Source organism: Cydia pomonella, chromosome 25 (genome assembly GCF_033807575.1).
Source record: "Cydia pomonella isolate Wapato2018A chromosome 25, ilCydPomo1, whole genome shotgun sequence".
In the NCBI taxonomy this organism is placed as follows: Eukaryota; Metazoa; Arthropoda; class Insecta; order Lepidoptera; family Tortricidae; genus Cydia; species Cydia pomonella.
In genome coordinates, this window is record NC_084727.1 from 7,057,228 (window position 1) to 7,075,652 (window position 18,425).

Here is an 18,425-nt window from a genome sequence, read left to right on the forward strand (position 1 = left end):
ACATAATAGCGACATAATAGCGACATAACAGCGACATAACGGCGACATAGTAGCGACATAACGGCGACATAGTAGCGACATAACGGCGACATAATAGCGACATAACGGCGACTTAGTAGCGACATAACGGCGACATAATAGCGACATAACGGCGACTTAGTAGCGACATAATGGCGACATAGTAGCGACATAACGGCGACATAACGGCGACATAGTAGCGACATAACGGCGACATAATTGCGACATAATAGCGACATAACGGCGACTTAGTAGCGACATAACGGCGACTTAGTAGCGACATAATGGCGACATAACGGCGACATAGTAGCGACATAACAGCGACATAACGGCGACATAATGGCGACATAACGGCGACATAGTAGCGACATAACGGCGACATAACGGCGACATAATAGCGACATAATAGCGACTTAGTAGCGACATAATGGCGACATAACGGCGACATAGTAGCGACATAACGGCGACATAGTAGCGACACAATGGCGACATAATGGCGACATAACGGCGACATAATAGCGACTTTTACGCACACAACGACAGTATTCGCTTAGTAGTCAGTTTAAGTAGACCAAAAAAATGATAAAATGAAACGTTTCAAAACCTATCAAGCATGAATATGCCAACATTATTATTTAACTTCAGGTATTATAGTTTTGTTTTCTGAAAATAACGTCTGTATTGTAATATTTTACGTTTATTATTAAGTTAGTAACTCAATGTTCTTTATTACACCAATAATTATGCATTTATTCTAGGTTAACTTCAATTGATTATTATCATTCTTCGCAGCATTCTAAAATAAATAAAAAAATGAAAATTCACTGAGTGTTATGTATTTAATCGAAATCACAAGTGGTAAAATACGGAAACGTGTCCTTCAAGTTGTAATTGTTAGAATACGGAGTGAAATCATGACTGAAAGATGCAAACGAAGAGTACTGTAGTTTTTCATTATTTTCTATGTGTTTTAATATAAAACCAAGGCCAATATTACGAAATAGGCATATGGCTAGTCACAACAGAGAAGGCCAAGATCCACTTCGGGTCGCTGCGCCACAGCAGATAAGTTTGCATCGATTTTGGAAGCCCAGATAATGCAAGTGTTATTTGAAACACCAAACTTCTATGAAATTATCACGTTTACTTAACACTTGCACAGGCTGGGCTATCAAAATCGCTGCCAACTTATCTTGGCCTAACTCTATCCTCATTAATTATGTAAAAACTCACAAATAATACTTTGAAAAAAACGAGTTCTCACTCATTTTAAGTGACAGGTTTACTAATAACATTTGATTTTTATGTACAGATACATTCAAAAAAACAAAATTGACCTAAACTCATATAAAATTTTTTCCTTTTCTTAACCTCAGAAATGCGTGATTAAAATCTTTTCGGGTTCCTCGTCATACACTGTGTATAAAAACTAAAAATGTTCAATTGCGCCCTCTTAAGCTTTGCAGCCCTTAACTTTGGGTATGCCCACAGCAGAGACGTATATAGTGTATAGCCCTAGGTAGGCAGCTATATGTTAGGCACGTATAGATGAACTATCTATACCTAGGTTCTTGTTAGCTAACCTTGATGGATTCCAGTCATTCAGTGTATCGAGTGACCGCATCGTCTGCGGCTTTACGCTGCCCACGTGCAATAATAATAAATATGTCCAGGGTGAATTCAAAATTGTAGCTAAAACATTATATGGGTGACATTCAATGTAGGTAATATCTGGGATACCGAGCTTTGCTCGAAAAACATATAAAAGCTCAAAAAGATAAGACCTAGCTAGATCGATTTTTCGCCCCTAAAACGCCCATATAACAAATTTCACCAAATCATTAAAGCCGTTTCTAAAATATATATAATACAAGAATTGCTCGTTTAAAGGTATAAATAATAAGAAGATGTAAGTAGGTGATTATGTTTATGTCGTGTGTTCTACCATAGCGTTTGAAACTACTAAGCTGATTTTGATGACCCAAGTGTTCAATCGATTCATAGCTCTTCATGGCCCGGACGATATACTTAATTAAATAGTCTCCGTGTCAACCTAGCGTAAATGTTTTTTCTGGTTGTGCAATAAAGGGGATTTGTATTCTATTATATTTTACAGTAAACATTAATGATAGCGTAAGAAACTACGTGTTAAAACTGTCAAAAGTATTTACCTACTCTCAACATCTTCACAAAAAAGCCTCGGACAGACAGACAGACAGACAGACAGACAGACAGACAGACAGACAGACAGACAGACGGACATGGCGAAACTATAAGGGTTCCTAGTTGACTATGGAACCCTAAAAAGATACACGTACCTTACCTTACCACGACTGCCTTAGTAGTGTCATACTGACATATTCGCTAACGTTTTTGTAACTTACTTTCTATGCATCTCGCTCGTACTCGCATATTAGTGCGAGCGATATGTATAGAAAGTAAGTTACGCACACGCTAGCGAATATGTCAGTGTCAAACTGGTGGCAGCCGTAGGTAGGATACTTTTGAAGATTTGCAGATACAAGAGTTTCCTTTTCTGTGACTAATGGTCAAAAATAGGCACAGAAAAACAATTGTCTGGTTTAAACGCCGAAAAAAGTCACAACACAGGAAATAAAATGCGTCCGTACGGGACAGCCCTTGGAATTGCTCCATTTACTAATAAAGCACTCGGATACTTTATTAATGCTGATTGTACCACGTATATTAGGTACCTATACCTGTATCGTGTTTAAAAATAAGTTTAAAATTCGCAATTTGACCCAAATCAGTTGTTTTTGTTTGCATTCATGGACAAGCATAATTATGTTGCAAAACAATAAATATCTCGATCACCTTGGACCATACCCGTGTCCACATACATATCCATACATAATGATTTATGCGGGTTATCTATACTCATAAAGCATTAACTACTTAGTCATACTTATTGTTCGTTTGCGATATGGTCGATACGATTGTTAGAAAAATCGGGTAATATTGGGCAAATACAGATTCGAAAGATTTTCAATGCGATTAAACTTGACAAACAATAACGATGCCTAATTCAGTTTGAAACTCATTGATGTATCATAACGTAAATGTCCCAGTTCTGGACATTGTCCCAATAGTTGTCACCTTCAGTCTTAATTCTAAGCAAATATATTCTAAAGGGCTGTCAATATTGGAATTAGCTGCCAAACACTAGGAAGTTTACCTTAAAACCTTTTTTACAACACTTATTGGGAAAGATCTCAAAATTCTCTGAAATCGAGGCATATACCTAGTTAGTTTCATTATGTCCCCTAAAATGCAGTGATTTGATGCTAAGTTGTTTCTTCATGTTAGCGAACAGGAATACTTAGTAAGATGTTTTTTAAACGACGACTTTGAATTGGTACCTATTAATTTGGTAAGGTAAATACAGCCAATATTTTCTCGTAATCGTTAATAATTTGTTTAAGTAAATATTTAAAACCATACAACTCGCAACAATCAAGATACTATTTTTTTAGGTCACACTATGCTAACTCTTAATAATTATGAATATACAATCTTCTTGATCATAATGATTGATAAAAGGAGCTTCCCAAGGGCTGTCCTGTACGGACGCATTTTATTTCCTGTGTTGCGACTTTTTTTTCGGCGTTTAAAGTAGACGATTATTTTTCTGTGCATTTTTTTGACCATTAGCCACAGAAAAGGAAACTCTTGTAAGTACCAACAAATCATCAGAAAATTCGAGTTTGTATGGGACGGCGGTAAAAAAATTCATGGAATGCCCCAAAAGGTATCCTATGGCCTCAGCCTCAAACTCTCCATATGTACCAAATTACATCTAAATCAGTAATTCATTTCAGATGCTTAAGCGTGAAGAGGTAAAAAACAGACAGGGTTACTTTCGAATTTATAATCTTCGTACAGCCGCACTCAGATATATCGGACCGGCCGAGGTGCTCAAAAATATCTGAACACGCACTTTAACGCCTTGACAACAGAGGCGTGTTTAGATATTTATGAGCATCTCGGCCTCTCCGATATATCTGATGGCGGCTGTACCAAAGGATTAGTAGACAGGACGTTTAAGTATAGTGGCACTTTGTCACCGCAAAATATGTGCAGAGTTTGCTAAAATGGACTCTATCAATTGCATACGGTGTACTGTACCGGCAAAAAATCACCGTGTGAAGACTATATTGTCATTGAACCGAAGTGATAGGGTCAAAAGCCCCACTTTAATTTGATAAGACGTTTCCTCGTGCCGTCGCCCTCATTCGGGCCCTTGTTGGATTTATCTGGTTTTTGCCCTCCGCGGCTGATTATACGTACACGTATCCCGTATGATGAGAGAGACGTAAATGGAGAGCCTCATCCGTTGTCACCACGTCTGTTGCCGATGATTTTGACTTTGACAAAACCGCTATCCCGTCCGCAGGCGGCGAATTTTCATTGGAGTATAATGAAGACAAGTATCTTGTGCCGTTTTAGGCACATCAAAAGGCTTAGAAAGCAAAATCTTCAGAGTGACTTACCAACGTTAATGCATCACCAGTATAAAGCCATGACGCATGCTGCGGACGTTACGGCTATAGACGAGATGCCGTATCACGAGCCTCTTCAATGTATGAAGATGTATATAAACTGAGCTGTCAATATGTGGCACAACTCTAGATAATGCAACGTAGCAGTCCCTCCTTAGACGGGAAAACAACTTGTATGGGATTTACCTGTGCAGTGGCGTAGCTAGCATGGGTGACACCTGGTGCGGGAATTCTGGGTGTCACCCCAAAACTCAATCAAAAAAAATTTTTTTTTTTTAATTTATTTAGAAACCAAACAGTCGTATAACAGTCGTAAATTGTAAAATATATAAAAAAAACTAATTGTAATTCATGTTTAATATTCCATAGCTCAGAATTTACTCCATCGCTTTCATTTTAGATTCCATGAACTCTCATTAGTCCATATAATATACCCTGGCGGGTGTTGCCTCTGCGTGCGTTCTATGTAGGGCTTGCAATTCGAATATTTGAATTTGTCGAATATTCGACCTGTTTTGATATTCGAATATTCGGCCGCTCAGTTTTCGAATATTCGAAATAGTTGTACGACTCGAAACAATTTAATCTGCTATAGTTCAGTTTCTGTGTGTTTTGCCGGTTTTAAACAGTGAATGAATAACGGTAGAGGTAATGGACGAGAGGAAAATTGTTCGAGTTAGTTAAACTTAACATGAATGACATCGATTTTCTGACAGAAGAATGATCTTTTTCCCAACATTTTCCCTTCAATGAAACTGGCATTTTTTTTTAAAGTTGAAAATTTGCATTCATATGTAAATCGGGGGACAGTGCATTATTATGGTACCATTAAGCTGATTTGACGATAGAGACAGAAGGTGGCTGAAGAAGGGTGGGGAAGGAACTCGTGATAAAACAACGCAACCTAATTGTGTTTGGGGTTTTTAGAATTGTTTCGATGAATATTAGTTGCCTGTGGAAAAAACAGTACAGTCAGCGATAAAACCTTGTACCAAAAATTTAATTGTTGCCAAAAAGTTATCTTACCTGTCAACAACCTGTCTCAGTATGAGCTGTCCAATTTAAATGATTGTCAATCTGGTTTCCTAAAAAACTTGATTCTATAACCGTTCCTTCATAATTGAAATCAATTGGTCTCATTACTTTTCTGTAATAAAAATGCATATGCATTATTTTCGTTTTGTTTAGATTTATCGTTAAATTATTTGTACTTATTTGTTTAATGCTATTTGTAACACTGTCACTCAAAAAGAGTTTTAACTTTTTTTTGTAAAACCTAGTTTTTGAAAAGTGTTACTTTTTGACATCTATCAATAAGGATATTTGGACTAAGTCCCAAATTGGCAACATCGCCATCAAAATGCCGTTTTGCACTAAGTAACAATACAATTAACTGGTTTTAACTCTGAAACTAGGCGAAATCAACAAAATATTTATGAGCAATTTAGTATTTAAATTCGATCAGGAATATACTGTCAAAATATCTTGGGTTCCTCGTGGGCAAGTTGTATATTATTTCCTTAATGGCGGTTGTGCAAACTGCCACAGTTTTACGAATTTTTATATGTGGCACTACTGATGTTTACGGTCGGGTGTCACCCCTAAATGGGTGACACCCGGGGCGAACCGCCTCCCCCCCCCCCTAGCTACGCCACTGTACCACAGCAGGCGATCGTGTTAGGATTTAGGATCTGACATGATTTTAAGTCCTTGTGTCACGATCGCGGGGGGACTTGGCGAGTGTCAGGGTTTTTTATAAGCTACCTAGCTAAAAGTTTGGAGTTGGGTGGACGAAAAAGGTTATGCTACTTAGAGCTACAGCATATGGTGCCAATGTTAAGGGGCAAATGGCCTACAAAAGATTTTGGAATAAGGGATTTAATGGACGGATTTTTGAAGATATAGCCGTTCAAGGAATGTCAGGATTTTTAGAGTGATTTGCACTTTTTCAGGATATTCATTTTTTTATATGTCAACACTAACTCGGAGCAGTCGAGAGCCGAATATACCCAATCTCTTGAATGATAGTAATTGAACAAGTAATTTCATTAGATGTACCCTCTTAAAACCAGACAAGTAACGTTCAACACACGACACAGGTCGCAGGTCATTACACGACTGTCCAAGCAATTGTGACCCCAAAGGTTAGTAGTATATGGACGAGTTTAGCTAGCAATAGTTGTGAAAGTATCGCACTGGACGGTACTTGTCCCCGATTTCACTGTTTTGTTTCGATTTTAAAAGTAAGGGTTATGTACATTTTACGTACTTCAGTGTAATATTATGAATACATTAGTTACATTACATCCAGCAGAATAGATTCGAAAACATCGACATCTAATCAGTCAAAATCTAGGAAAACCGCCACATTTTTTGGCCTTGGTTTTATCTGGACCAAGTCTGAACTGAACCTGATACCCTGTACTTATATGGGCTATTATTCTTTAATAAAGTTATACATTACACTTTTTTCTGATTTTGTTTTTTATGTTATTTCTACTTACCTAGATTCACAAGCTCTTTAGAATCTAATAGGAGAAAAAAGTACCTTTGTGATCTACCCTACGTCAAACAGTACCAACGTAACATCTGTCAAAAAGTAAAGTAAAGGTCTCAATGTTCGACAGCTTTCCAATCATTGACACCCTGATAGATGTTTACTACGGACATTGTCGGTGGGTCTTTTACGTCGATTTAGGAACATTGCTTATTTATTTTAATTATTATATATTCCTTCTCATTTCTGATATTTTAGTTGTAAAGTTATATTGATGTTATATGAAACATTATCGCTCGCATAGTATAAATTCGTGTGTAGTACATATATCATAGTAAACTTATATTGTAATTTACTCTTATGTAATCAACGAAATCAAATTAACATTAATAGTTGACGGTCATAATATAAATTCATATAGATTAGCTTGAAATAATTTATATCGTAATTTAATATTATGAAGTGTCAATTGTTCAGAAAGGTGATTCGTGTATGTGGTATGTGGAAAAACATAATAAACGAACTAATAATGGCATTTAAAAGTAAAATCCAGCTATGAGAAAGATCCCACGGCCATTGTACATTGTTAGGTTTTATCACAAATCTACTACTTTTATTACTTTGAGTACAGTCGAAAACAAAAGTGACTGCAGCTACGTAAAATTCTAAGCTAACCCATCGAATAGGGAGCGTGCATGAACTGTAGACGGCAGCATAGAAGCCCCCTATTAATTGGCGCGAATAATGGTTTGACATAACTGTCAAGTTTCAATGTTAAGCCACTAGATGGCAGACCATACTATGCGAAATAGAGCCAGCGCTAAGTGCGTTATAGCACCTGTTTAGAAGCATGAATTGTTTTCGCTATCGATTCACGAGATAGCAGACCCTACAACACGCACGGTCGCTATACCAAAGCATCCTATAGGCCTGACGTGGGCCTGACTAAGTGATGTTTATCTATAAAACACTCACAAACAATCTGCACAAGTATACTGTTGCCGCTCACTACTGGGCACAGGCATACGTTCATACGTAACAGAGCTATAATAGTCCCAATGCGGGTTGGGGACTTCACATACACCTTGGAATCCTCACGATGTTTTCTTTCACCGCAACGCTAGTGATATAAGTTTCAAAAAACTCATTGGTACGAGCCCGCGACGTTTGAACGGTCGGACGTCAGGGTTCACACTCCTTAGCGTAGCGTAGGTATCTCTCTCTCGATCACTCTCACAAATTACTTAATGCGACAGAGACAGTTGCGTTTCGTTCGCTTTGAGCGTTAACGATTGGCATCTTGTCTACGCACCCGTGGAAATATTCACGGAAGTTTTCGTTCGCGTCTGTCATCCCGATATATTTTGACTTTTCGATCGACGCTTGGCAATAAGCGATTGTCAATAAAAGGCTAAGTTTCTTTACGAACAAAGAAACCTTGCCATTATGTGAGGTTTATGTTCACTGGCTGACAATGATGTTAGCGTGTGCGTAACATTTTTTGGATATAACTGGAATGCTTCCGTTTATGTTGCATGCAAAATACTAAGTTATATAATTATTTATTACAATTTTTTTACAAGCTTTTACTTAAATTGCAATGTATATTTGAGTCAAATATTGCAAACTACATTAGATCTACTTCGCATTACCTACTCAATGTGTGTGATTAGTGTTCCATTTTTTTTTTAATTTTGTCTAAGTAACTCTAAAAAAGTCATTATTTCACTCACTCACTGACTTTATTGGTCTAGATGCACCTACTTTTAATGCTGCCTGTACCAGTCTGTAACGGCAGATGTAAGGTAAGTAGATCCTCTAACGTGACATGAATTTAGTGTGAATTTCTGTGTGAAACGAATTTTAACAAAGATACGGGTTACTTTAGCGACTTCTTTTGGACTAGCGGTAAAGTACCTACTTGTTTATTAAGATAATATAACACATAACATAGCGTTATTACATATTATTAAAATACATTTTGAATTATGAATGTATTACGATTATTATTTGTGATACTTAATATTTATTAATCATCTTCTTCGTTTCGCTAAATATACGTGGTCACATGCTTTTTGTAAACTATTGTAAGCGACAGGTGAGGCTCAGCCTAGTGTCAGAACCACAGTGTAAAAAAAATTAAAGAATGTTTTCTGACAATAAATAATTTTGTTTATTTTGTATCTTTCTAATCCAATATGTTTGTTTCAGAACAAGATGAAGGTCCTTCTGTGTCTCACCGTTGTTGTGCTGATGTGCGGAGCCCTCGCCAAGAACAAGAAGAGCGAAGATAATAAAGTGAGTTTCATTAAAAGTAACTGTGATGAAAGTATACCTATTTAAGAATAAGAATAAGAAACCATTTATTGCCACACAAAATACAATGTTTAACCTAAAAAAAAAATAGGCATGCGCGGCAAAAGGAACGGACTCAGCATACGCTGCGTCAGCCATTTTATTACAAATTGACTGCGCAGCGCTGATTTTCAGTCCGTCCCCTTCACTGAACCACATTGATATGACAAGCGGGTAAAAAATCCATTATTTTTGTTTTATTACCAGAGATAGCTTGTGTACTTATACAATTATAGTACAAAAATATTTATCCTGTATTGCGTCCCCCTGAGGTGGGTCCATTTTGGGGGGAGGGAGAGTATGTGGGACTCTCACCTCCCGGCTCTTTCTACTGAGAAAGAGAGGGAGGAGCCTACGCACTAAACCCGGCGTTTCCCACAATTCGATGTTTGAGAAGGCGTCCTGTGTTCGCATTTTACCGTGATGCCTACTAGGTGGCGCTGTATATATGTACGGTTCACTTTACATTGAACAGTTTTTAGCATAAGTCTGTCCAACCAAATTGACTTGAACCGCAAATTGCTAAATAATCAATTTCCTCGACCGTAGGTACAGTAAGCTGCGAAATTCCACGGAGAAATTGTAAATAAATTCATTGATAAAGTCCCATGCACTTTTACCGCTGTAGGTACAGTAAGTACAACAGTAATGTTGGGCGCGCCGTTGAAGTTCTCTCTACGTCAGGTAGGACCGGCCATCGGCCGGTTTAAATTGAAGATAATTAGGTATATATTTTTATTTTTTTTTAGTTTATTTCACAAATCACAATATACAATGTACTTATAATTAAAGTTTCGCCAAACTGTAAAACAGTTTGTTGGCGATGCGCTCCAACTAAACTAAAACAATAATACTGCTTAAGAGCCATATATCGACAACACAGCTGTCACCCGGCCAATAATAAACCGTATTTCGATGCAATAAGCTGTCATAGCATTTGTCCGGTAAGTAATACCTACGCCGCAATACTATATATATACAGTGTAAACTCTAACGTCACTCGATATAACGATTCACTCCCTATTAGTCCCTATACGTCGACATTTGTTGGCTCTAGGCTTTACTTTAATATTAATTTCTCTCTATAAAACGAAAACCCGTTAAAAAACGTCCGGTCCCTTGAGTGTCGCTATATAGTTTACACTGTGTATCCCAGTGCTGGGCACGGCCCGATTAGTTGACATCTAAACCGTCTTTGGCGATCAAAGGGTTAAAGAGCGGGACGTAAGTAAGGGTCATAGTACATAGGTTTACCTAAGTACTTTATATCTTCGTAAGGCGCACCATACAAAAATTTCATATTTTTAATACCATGTGGTTAGGTGGAAAACTGGGATGAATTTCGTTTGATTGTGATTTCCCATTGCTTTCAACAAAGATAATTAAGAAGACCAAGAGTGCTCACTCCATACAACGGTTTTGTTATCATAAATACTATTATTTTCGTAGTCTACATCTAGCGTCAAGTAGCGGAACTCTCAGTACTGCTACTCGACTATAGATGTCGCGGCAAACAAAAAGTCCAATGGTCAACGATTTTCAGCTAATATTATAAACAGAGTAGGCGTAGGAGTTGAAAATAGAGTTCCGGTTACTCTGGTTATAAATTATAATATTCGCGGTAAATCGTTGAGCATTAGACTTTTTGTTTGCCGCGATATGTGTTGTCGAGTAGCAGTACTGAGAGTTCCGTTACTCGGTGCTAGATGTCGACTACGTAAATAATAAGCGTTTTGGTACAAAAACTGATGTATGGAGTGAGCACTCTATGTACTTCTTATTTCTCTATGCTTTTAAGCAATGTAACAAAAAAAAGCTACTTTATTTGGTTTATAAAGGATTCTAATTAGATTGAAATCGAGTATATATTTTGAAGACCGGTCTGGCCTAGTGGATTGACCATCCCTATGAAGCCGATGGTTCCGGGTTCGAGTCCCGGTAAGGTCATCTATTTGTGTGATGAACACAGATATTTGTTCTCGAGACATGTGTCTTTCAATGTATATAATTATCTATATACGTATGTATATCGTCGCCTTGAACCCATACCACAAGCTTTGCTTAGTTTCGGGCTAGGTCCCCAAATATTTATTTATTTATTTTATTTTATTTTAATGCACATTGGACCGTACGAGGGTTAAAGCTAATAACCACACAGGACGTACAACACAAAGTGCTTATGCAAATTCCCGAGTAACGGCTAGTTTTCTACTTTCTCTCGAACTCTTGCGAGTTTTAGCACGTACTCGAACATTACCATCTTTCAAACTGTTATCTGACCTATTGTAGATCTTAATGCAACAATATAAGATCCATCGGTGGTCAATAGTGTGCTACTATAGTACTCGTATCACGATTCACGAATGAATTGTCTTATTTCTTTCACTTTTGTGTCCGTTTAAAGCGTTTAAATAATAACACTAGGTATATACCTACGTATATACGCAATAACATATTTTTTCTTGATTTAATACTTTTATTCATTCCGATTTTCGTCACACTTTCTAGATCTGTGAAAGAATCACTATGGATTCATAAATCTTAGAGCATCCATTCATAAAGGAGTGGAGTCTCTGGTTTTTTTTATAGAAATGTACGGAGAAACGTGAATTATACTTTGACGATCTAGTCAAACAACAATTTATAATCTTATAGTTGCCTACCTATCACCAGTAACATGTCATCCTTCCGGGTAAATACCCTTTATTAAGGACAATTGTCCGCATCAAGCTTTGAATTCCTGACCTATTGACCGCCGGCCTCAATGCAACATGCATTTTGTAATTTAAACTGGGTATGCCACTTACGCATTGAGCTACTAAGCTATGCAACAAGATACTTGCAGCTACACCTACTGTAATCTGCTCTAAATTTGGAGGATTTAACAACTGTAGAAGCCTTGTCTGTAATTTTCTGTAGAAAACAGACTGCCGTTTTTGCAGGGTAGGAGCACGTTAAATGTACAGAACGTACAAATTAGTCATGTCAGATAAACGTCCATACAATAAATATGACCATTGAGCTAGATTTTCGATAGAGGGGTAAGCTCTTAAAAGCGATTCCTGTTGTTAAATCCTCCAAGACTCTAAAAATAAAAACAAACTAATCCGCGAAATAATAACGTGCTACTAAATAAGTGCAATTAAAACCATTTTTCGCGGTGAGAGAGTGTTAATAATGTTAATTGCATCCAAAAAATATGCATGTGTTTGGCACTGTCCTTCGAGCAACACCGGCTTCCGAACCGCCCGTAGGGCAAGCGATATTCTTAGCTGCGTTAGACTATACCATAGTCGACATCTAGCATCGAGTAGCGGAATTATAGCTGCTACTTGACAATAGATGTTGCGACGAACGAAACAATTTTCAACTAATATTATAACCGGAATGTCCGGAACTCTATTTTCAACTCTTTCTGCTCGTAATATTGGTTGTAAATTGTTAAGCAATACAATTTTCGTGAGTTGCGACACTAGGGACATCTAGTATCAAGTAGCGGTACTGATAGCTCCGCTACTTGATGCTAGATGTCGACTACGAAAATAAGAAGCGTTTTGGTACCAACACTGATGGATGGAGTGATCACTGAGCACTATATGCTTACTTATTCCTCTATGACTATACTTACCTAATCCATACTCTCATTTGTTTCAGGTGAAAATAGCGCTATACTACGAAAGCTTGTGCCCCGACAGCAAAAGGTTCATCACAGACCAGCTGGCCCCCGTGTGGCGGGACTTCAAAGGCTCCGTTAAAGTGAAACTCGTGCCCTACGGCAAGAGCACAGTAAGTATCGTATAGTCCTACAGCATTTACATACCTATACACCGTGACGTGTCGCGTAGAATAGCGCTGTACTACGAATGTGCCCCGACAGCTTGTGTCCCGACAGCAAAAGGTTCATCACAGACCAGCTGGCCGCAGTATGGCAGGACTTCAAGGGCTCCGTTAAAGTGAAACTCGTGCCCTACGGCAAGAGCACAGTAAGTCTCGTATAGTCCTACAGCATTTACATACCTATACACCGTGACGTGCCGCGTAGAATAGCGCTGTACTACGAATGTGCCCCGACAGCTTGTGTCCCGACAGCAAAAGGTTCATCACAGACCAGCTGGCCCCCGTGTGGCGGGACTTCAAAGGCTCCGTTAAAGTGAAACTCGTGCCCTACGGCAAGAGCACAGTAAGTATCGTATAGTCCTACAGCATTTACATACCTATACACCGTGACGTGCCGCGTAGAATAGCGCTGTACTACGAATGTGCCCCGACAGCTTGTGTCCCGACAGCAAAAGGTTCATCACAGACCAGCTGGCCGCAGTATGGCAGGACTTCAAGGGCTCCGTTAAAGTGAAACTCGTGCTCTATGGCAAAGGCATAGTAAGTATCGTATAGTCCTACAGCATTCACATATACATCGTGTACTGCGTAGAACAGCGCTGTACTACGAATGTGCCCTGACAGCAAAAGGTTCATCACAGAGCAGCTGGCCCCCGTGTGGCGGGACTTCAAGGGCTCCGTCAAAGTCAAACTCGTGCCTTATGGCAAGAGCACCGTGAGTATAATACCCCTGAGCATTTACATATACATCGTGTATCGCGTAGAATATCGCTGTTCTACGAAAGCTAATTTTTGTCATAAATTGGATTTTTTAGGCATAATCCGTAGGGAGTTTTTTAATTTTTTAAATTAATAGTTTTTTAATCGTGCATTGCGAATGTTCTGTACCTCACAGGCGCACACATAGTTTGCCTACATACTTTGAAATTAAATTTTGTTTTTGTTTCAGCACGATAAGGTGAACGGCAAATGGCAGTTCAACTGCCACCACGGCCCTGATGAGTGCTATGGAAACAAGGTAAGATATGATATGGTTAATATCAATGTGGTGAAATCCGTCTAATTAGCTGCATCTATAAAAACAATGGACCAAGGACGCAGTCCGGTCAAGTTATCTCTTTCTCGCTCTCACTTATTGCTGCGTCTTTAAAGGACATACGACGGACCACCGTACACAGCATGGAACAGGGGGCCTACCGCGAAAACCGAAATTCGCAAATTGCGGGGATCTTTCTCTTTTACACTCAATAAGACGTAATTAGAGTGACAGAGTGAAATGCCCGCAATTGACGAACTTCGATTTTCGGGGTTATAGCCAGGCCTCGGACCGGACCAAGGTCGGGGTCCGTGTTATCGGATCCCATTAATAGAAATCGCCGCCATCTTTACTAATGTTAACTACAGTTCTAAGTGTCGCCCCAACAAAAGTGTATTTGACTACCAGTCAAATCAGTATCTTTTTTCGAACTGTCAAAACGATTTGCTACTATGGAATTTATATAGAACACTAGCAAATGACGTCACTGTCAAGTTACCTACTCTTTATAGTTCTATACGAATTATAAAATAGAAATAGTGTCTAAAAATAAATGCTGTTTACGTTTTTCTATTAATGTTGTGAATTTGTTGTGGTGCTGTATGACCATGCACGAACATGGTCTGAAATAATGTATTTTAAATACAGTCAAATACCCTATAACTCGCTGTAACTTTACGCTTAATTTCACCTTTATAACTCTCGTCATAACAAAGAGACGCTATCACCTATGACAAATAGGTATTTGTGCGTACAAGCGTACGTAAATAAATAAATAAATAATAAATATTATAGGACATTATTACACAAAATGACTATATAAGTCCCACAGTAAGCTCAATAAGGCTTGTGTTGAGGGTACTTAGACAACGATATATATAATACATAAATGTTTATAAATACTTAAATACATAGAAAACACCCATGACTCAGGAAAAAATATCCATGCTCATCACACGAATAAATGCCCTTACCAGGATTTGAACCCACGGGACACCAGCATCATAGGCAGGGTCACTACCCACTAGGCCAAACCGGTCGTCAAAAACGTAATAGTCTGGCAAACACAACTTTTCAGTCAGTAAGAACAAGGAAAACTATACTCATCCCTTTCTTTTGTGTGCTAGTACTAACGTAACACAAACACAGTATGATTCTCTCTGTCTATGTTTGACATGAGACAGTCCCTGGCCAAACTAACAGACGCCCTGGCCAGACCGATCTGACTAGTGGGTCCCTGCCGATGAAGCCGATGGTCCCGGGTTCGAATCCCAGTAAGGGCATTTATTTGTGTGATGAACACGGATATTTTGTTCCTGAGTCATGGGTGTTTTCTATGTATATTTATCTATATACGTATGCAATCGTCGCCTAGAAGACCCACCATAGTACAAGATTTGCTTAGTTTGGGGTCAATCTGTGTAAAATTGTCCCCAAATATAGATAGAATAATGAATGAATGAATGAATGAATATTTATTGCATGTCACATTACATAAATTGTTAAAGGTGGTACATTTTAGGAGGTATACATGTGACGCCCTGCAAGGGCATAGCAATTTAAGCCTTAAATTTAGATAACTTAAATCTACTTAGCTTAAACTAGGTACATTTTAATCATTTATTTGTATTTTCCTAATCATATTCTTCACTAAAAAATTCATTTAAGTTGTAGAAACATTTACTTGCCAGAAATATTTTTAATTTATCATTAAACAACTTAGGTTTATTTAGGTCTTTCAGGGAATTCGGAAGGTGATTATAAATTTTTATGGTCATGTAATGAGGGCCGGACGTAACAAGCTTTAATGTGGAAAGTGGCAATCTTAGTTTATTTAAGTTTCGATTGTTTCTCCTATTATTAATTAAAGGCGTATATAAATCGATGTATTTCCTGACAAACTTGCTCGACTCGAATATATACATAGAGGTCAGGGTGAGTATTTGGTGCTTAATGAAATAGGGGCGGCAGGAGTCTAGTTGGTCAATATTAACTAGTATCCTAATGCATGTTTTTTGTAGTATGAAAATTTTGTCTACATCACTGCTATTTCCCCACAGCACTAGGCCGTAAGATAATCTAGAGTAGGCGTATGCGTAATATGCTGTGAGAGCCGTCTTAAAATCCGTAACGCGTTTCAAGTGATGGAGGGCGTATATAAAAGAGGATAGTTTTTTTGCAAGTTTTTGGATGTGCGGTTTCCAAGACATGTTAGTATCTAGTTCCAGTCCTAGAAGGGTAGCCGAGCTGACGTGTTCTATACATGTATTTTGGTAGCTGAAATTTAAAGGCAGGGGGGATTTTTGGTAGGGTTTAAATTGAATAAGTTTTGTTTTTTTGAGATTAAGTTCTAGATTATTATTTTGTAGCCAATTTACGATTTTATTCAAGGTGGAGTTTAACTTATTTTCAACGTCACCAAACACATCGTCCCATGGGAACAATACCGAAACATCATCTGCAAAAAGTGTACAATGGTCTTCTAGTATGTCGGGAAGGTCGTTTATGTAAACAAGAAATAAGATACATCCCAAGACACTGCCTTGGGGGATAGAGCCGGTTACAGGAAGTCTTGCAGATCTGACTTTTTGGATTTGTCCCGTCACGAAGTCTACGTTTTCGATGTCTACATGCTGGACGCGGTTTGTGAAATATGACTTGAACCATTCAAAGGCAGTGCCTCTAATTCCCGTATTATAAAGTTTGTCTAAGAGGATCTTGTGATTGACTCTATCGTATGCTTTACTCATATCAAGCAAGAGGCCGACCGCATATTTTCTATCGTTTATTACATTTGTAATTTGCTGGACATATCTGTAGATTGCAAGGGTTGTTGACCGGTTTTTTCTAAAGCCATTTTGGTTGTCATTTAAAATTTTGTACTTTTCATAGAAGGAGTAGACGTTTTATCATTACAGTTTCGTATATTTTTGCTGCTGTCGGTAGTAGAGCAATTGGGCGGTAGTTATTTATGTCTGTAGTATCTCCTTTTTTATATACCGGTTTAATTAGCGAAATTTTTAGTGCATCTGGGAAAGAGCCTTCAGAAAATGATTGGTTTATGAGTTTAGTGTATGGGATAGCTAAAATTTCTGAACAGCTTTTAATTAAAGTTGGTGGGATCTCATCAATGCCGCAAGATGACTTATTTTTAAGGTTTTTTATTGTTTTAAGGATTTCATCTGGTTCAACGTGACGAAGAAAGAATGAGTTTTCGGTCGTATTTTTTGATGATGCTTCGGTTTTAAATGTCGGATGCGAATTTCCGATAGAGGAGAAGAAATTGTTAAAAATATTCGCAACTGTAATTGGGTCTGTTTCTACCTTGTTATCAGATATTTTAATTTGAGTATTATTTTTATTTTTTGGTGGATTTTTATTTGTCTCCGTGTTTATTATTTGCCACATACTTTTGGTTTTATTGTGTGAGTTTTTGAATTTAAGTTTGTTATTAAGTTTTTTTAATGCGTGGACTGCTTTTTTTAATATTTTACAATAATTTCTGTAATGGTTTCGTAATGTTTTATCTTTAGACTGTAATACTAGTAGCCTTAGGAGCCTTTTATTTTGACAAGATATTTTTAAACCCGGTGTTAGGTGAGATTTTTTCGGCTGAATTTTTATAGTTTTCTTTGGAATACATTTATTAAGGGCTGTTTTTAGTGCATTTTCAAATAGATTATAGTTATCATTTGAACTGTTATTCATAGAAATTAAATCATTCCAGTTTATTTTTTCGAGCTCGTTTTTAAATGAAGATATATTATATTTGCTATAGATTCTTTTGCAAACTAACCAGTTTTGTAATTTTGGCACACAAAATGGCACTGTTACCAAAACGCCCCTATGGTCGGAGAAGCCAGGTTCCACTATATTTATTTTTAAATTGATTGGTTTAAAGTTAATAAATACTAAATCGATGCAGGAGGATGACGTATGAGTGACTCGTGTGGGCAGCCTGATTTGTTGATGAAAGTTATGTGCGAGCATGTGGTTAGATAATCTAGTCTTTTCGTAATTATCTGATAGGAAATTAATGTTAAAATCACCTCCGATTACAATATTTTTGCAACTATCTTTTAAGGAAATTAATTTAAGGAGTTTAGTTAGACATACATAAAATGTTTCGATTTCCCTCTTTCTATTTGGGTAGTATATGTTT

At 37.7% G+C, this 18,425-nt stretch overlaps 1 protein-coding gene across 1 annotated transcript in view; it reads left to right on the top strand.

The window, feature by feature from the left end:
* Nucleotides 1-18,425, top strand: part of LOC133531357 (GILT-like protein 1) — a 44,643-nt gene that overhangs the window by 20,625 nt on the left and 5,593 nt on the right. The window contains exons 2-4 of the mRNA XM_061869518.1: nt 9,247-9,333; nt 13,045-13,176; nt 14,177-14,245. Coding sequence (XP_061725502.1) covers nt 9,247-9,333; nt 13,045-13,176; nt 14,177-14,245 — 288 coding nt within the window. The remainder of the gene's footprint in view (nt 1-9,246; nt 9,334-13,044; nt 13,177-14,176; nt 14,246-18,425) is intronic.